General features: G+C 58.4%; 1 protein-coding gene across 1 annotated transcript in view; it reads left to right on the plus strand.

Annotated features, from left to right (window-relative positions):
* The window catches only part of RPS6KA2 (ribosomal protein S6 kinase A2), a 151,428-nt gene that overhangs the window by 124,527 nt on the left and 23,824 nt on the right, over positions 1 to 3,077 (plus strand). Inside the window, exon 12 of the mRNA XM_077757413.1 lies at positions 772 to 874. Within this exon, the coding sequence (XP_077613539.1) occupies positions 772 to 874 (103 nt within the window). The remainder of the gene's footprint in view (positions 1 to 771; positions 875 to 3,077) is intronic.

Consider the following 3,077-nt stretch of genomic DNA (forward strand, 5'->3'; position numbering starts at 1 on the left):
GCCCCCCCCCCCCCGTGTCCCAGCCCTGAGACCCCCCCCACCCCTGCATCCCAGAGCCCACCTCCCTGACCAGCCCTATCTGCCGCACTACCAGGGCCTGATTCCAAGTTGTATTGTCCCTTAAATTGAGTCTCCCCAAAAGAACGGATTGTTGCCCTGCCTGAGAGCTTTGAAAACAACACTGGGGTTTGAAGGCATTTTCAAATTTACCACGTAAGACCGAGCCAATGAGGGGCGCGGGTTTCCAGCCATCCTGCCCCAGGTCAGGCCCCATGACGTGCCGTGGGGGCCTCCAGCCGTGGCCATTCTCCAGAGGGGCTGCTGGCCTTCCAGAGGCAGGTGTTCTGATGGGCCCGTCGAAGTGCACAGGCGTGTGCAAAAGGAGCACTAAAGCACAGCTCCGCCCACTTCTGCAGAGGCAGCTGGATCCCCAAATCTGGGGATGCCAGAGCGGGTGTCCGGAGGAGGCACCCCAGCCCCGCACCCAGGCTCGGTTCCTTTCTAGCTGGGGGCTTTCACAGCGTCGCCCAGGGGCTGGCCTCAGGGTCCCCGGGGTGGAGAGGAGGGTACCCAACAGCGGGTACTGCTGTTACCCGATGGGGGGGGGGCTGTATTTTCATATACACGTCAGTGTCTCGGGTGCCGCCCACAGGTGGAAACGGCCGTGTGCGCCTGGCGCGCTTTCCCCGCCCCGCAGCGGGCTGTGCCAGGGCACAGAAGGCCCTCATGTCGTCCGCGGCTCCTCAGCGCCCTGCCTTGCTCTCCCTGCAGAAGCTGTACAGGAAGGAGATCAAGCCGCCGTTCAAGCCCGCGGTGGGCAGGCCTGAGGACACCTTCCACTTCGACCCCGAGTTCACCGCCCGGACGCCCACAGGTGTGTGTGTGGCAGCGGTGGCCCCGAGTCTGTCCGCGTGTGGCCCCCCACACCCCACCAGTTAGGGGGAGCTGTCCAGGGCCCGGGGTCCCGTGTGCAAGGGCGCTTCCTGGATTGAGTGCCGGTTCCGTGTGACCCGTTCTCTCTGCGCCACCATCACGGTCAGTGACGGAACCAAGTCTGGTCGCCCCCGGGAACGTCTGGTTTGGAGGCTGTCCAGGGGTCTGTAGGCGTCCCCTCCTGCTGCGGGCCAGCGGCCACTGCTTTCAGCAGACGCCGTGAGGGGACCTCACGACGATGACAGTCTCTCATTCGACTAGAGGGTTTTGTGGGGAGAGGAGGGCTGAAGGTGAGGTCCGCAGCCGCGGGAGCTGTAGGCCTTACTCCACGCACCTGTGTGCAAAGCTCAGGCAGCCACGGGGTCTCAGCCCAGCAGACGGACACGTCCCTCCGGCTCTCAGGATGCGTCAGCCATCGCTGCGACGGTCTGTCAAACTCCGTCAGTTTCAAGAGGTCGTTGCGTGACATTAATGAGTCCCCTCTAGGGGATTTTTCTGAGACCTGGGGATTGTCTCAGTCGGCTCAGACCGCATGACGCACCGCCAGCCCGGGCGCCTCAGACGCCGCGCATTTACTTTGGTTCCTGGTGGGACCTCCCTTCCTGGCCACGGACAGCCGCCTTCCCTCCGTGGCCTCACGCGGCCCCGTCCCGGGCATGAGGAGAGAGAGAGACCCTGCCTTCTCTCCCTCCTCTTAGAAGGACACCAGCGCTGTTGGGTCAGGCCTCCTGACCTCACTTAACCCAAAGGCCCGTCTTCAAAGACAGCCACACGGAGGGCTTCACAGTCTGAGTTTGGGGGAACACAGCCCGGTGCATACAGTAGGGGTATGTTATGTGACAGTGTTACGTGACATAAAGAGGGAAAGCCCCTTGTAGGGGTGCAGGCCCGACATGTTCCAGTGGCCTGTGAGCACGGGGGCTCTTTTCTCCCTGACTTCAAATCTGAAATTTTCCAAGATTTTTAAAGATAATCATGGGGGCGCCTGGGTGGCTCAGTCGGTTAAGCTTCCGACTTTAGCTCAGGTCATGATCTCACGGTTTGTGAGTTCGAGCCCCACGTCGGGTCTGTGCTGACAGCTCAGAGCCTGGAGCTGCTTCTGAGTCTGTGTATCACCCCCTCTCTCTGCCCCTCCCTTGCTCGTGCTCTGTCTCTGTCTCTGTCTCTCTCTCTCAAAAATAAACATTAAAAAAAAAAAGATAATCATGAAACAAATAGCCAAATACAAAAGACTCAGTGGAAACACTTGGAACAGATAAGAATCCACGTTGTTCCCTTTGGTTCAGGCCGTCAGTGCTGGGAAATAAAACCCCATCGTGCTAGACCCAGGAAGCTTAATTAAAAACCAGAAGGCTCAGCTGAGTCGTTTTTGGAATCTGAGAATTATGCGCTGCGAGACAGCGGCGACAGAAGCGCCCCGCCCCCCCCCGTGCTGTAGCAGCAGCAGGCACCCGGCTGCTCCGGACCCCGGGCTCCTGCACGGAATTAGGGCTTTGCGGTCTGCCTTCCCTTAACCACCCCCAGGCTGCTGCATGCTCTGCACCAAGCACAATGCATCACCACCCTAGAGCCCCTTCAACCCCCAGGGCGCCTTGGCGCCCTCCCTTAGGGCTTTAGATTTAAGAATTTGAGCTCATCCCGGAGAAGTAGCCAGAGCGCTCAAGAGGCTCATTTACAGCCGCTGAGGAGTGTGAGCGCTTTGGGGACGTACAGCCCTATTAATTTGGACGGATGCGCTTGCACTAGTGAATGGAGAATTCGTAGATCACATAGATTCGTAGATGACATTTCCGCCCTGGCTGCCTCTCCCGCACAGCCCTCCACTCACACCCCAGTGGGTCTTTATGAAGGTCACCTCAGCTAACGTTTGGTTGGCATGGCTGACATGCCCACGTGACAGGTGGCAGAAATGGAGTGTGTCGTACTTTATAATCATTGAGGGGATGCTGATTTTTGGCACCGTACTTAAAAAGCATGCATGAGACTTGGATAAAAGAAAATTTAAAAGTGAGGAGTTAAAACTGCGAAATTGAAAACTTTGATGATCCCAGGACTAGTTTCTGACTACTTTGTTCGATGGGGTTTTAAATCTTAGACTGGCTTCTCTCACCACCCTGCAGGCTCGGGGGGGGGGGGGGGGGGGG

This window comes from Crocuta crocuta, unplaced genomic scaffold (genome assembly GCF_008692635.1).
Source record: "Crocuta crocuta isolate KB4526 unplaced genomic scaffold, BGI_CrCroc_1.0 scaffold506, whole genome shotgun sequence".
Classification (NCBI taxonomy): domain Eukaryota; kingdom Metazoa; phylum Chordata; class Mammalia; order Carnivora; family Hyaenidae; genus Crocuta; species Crocuta crocuta.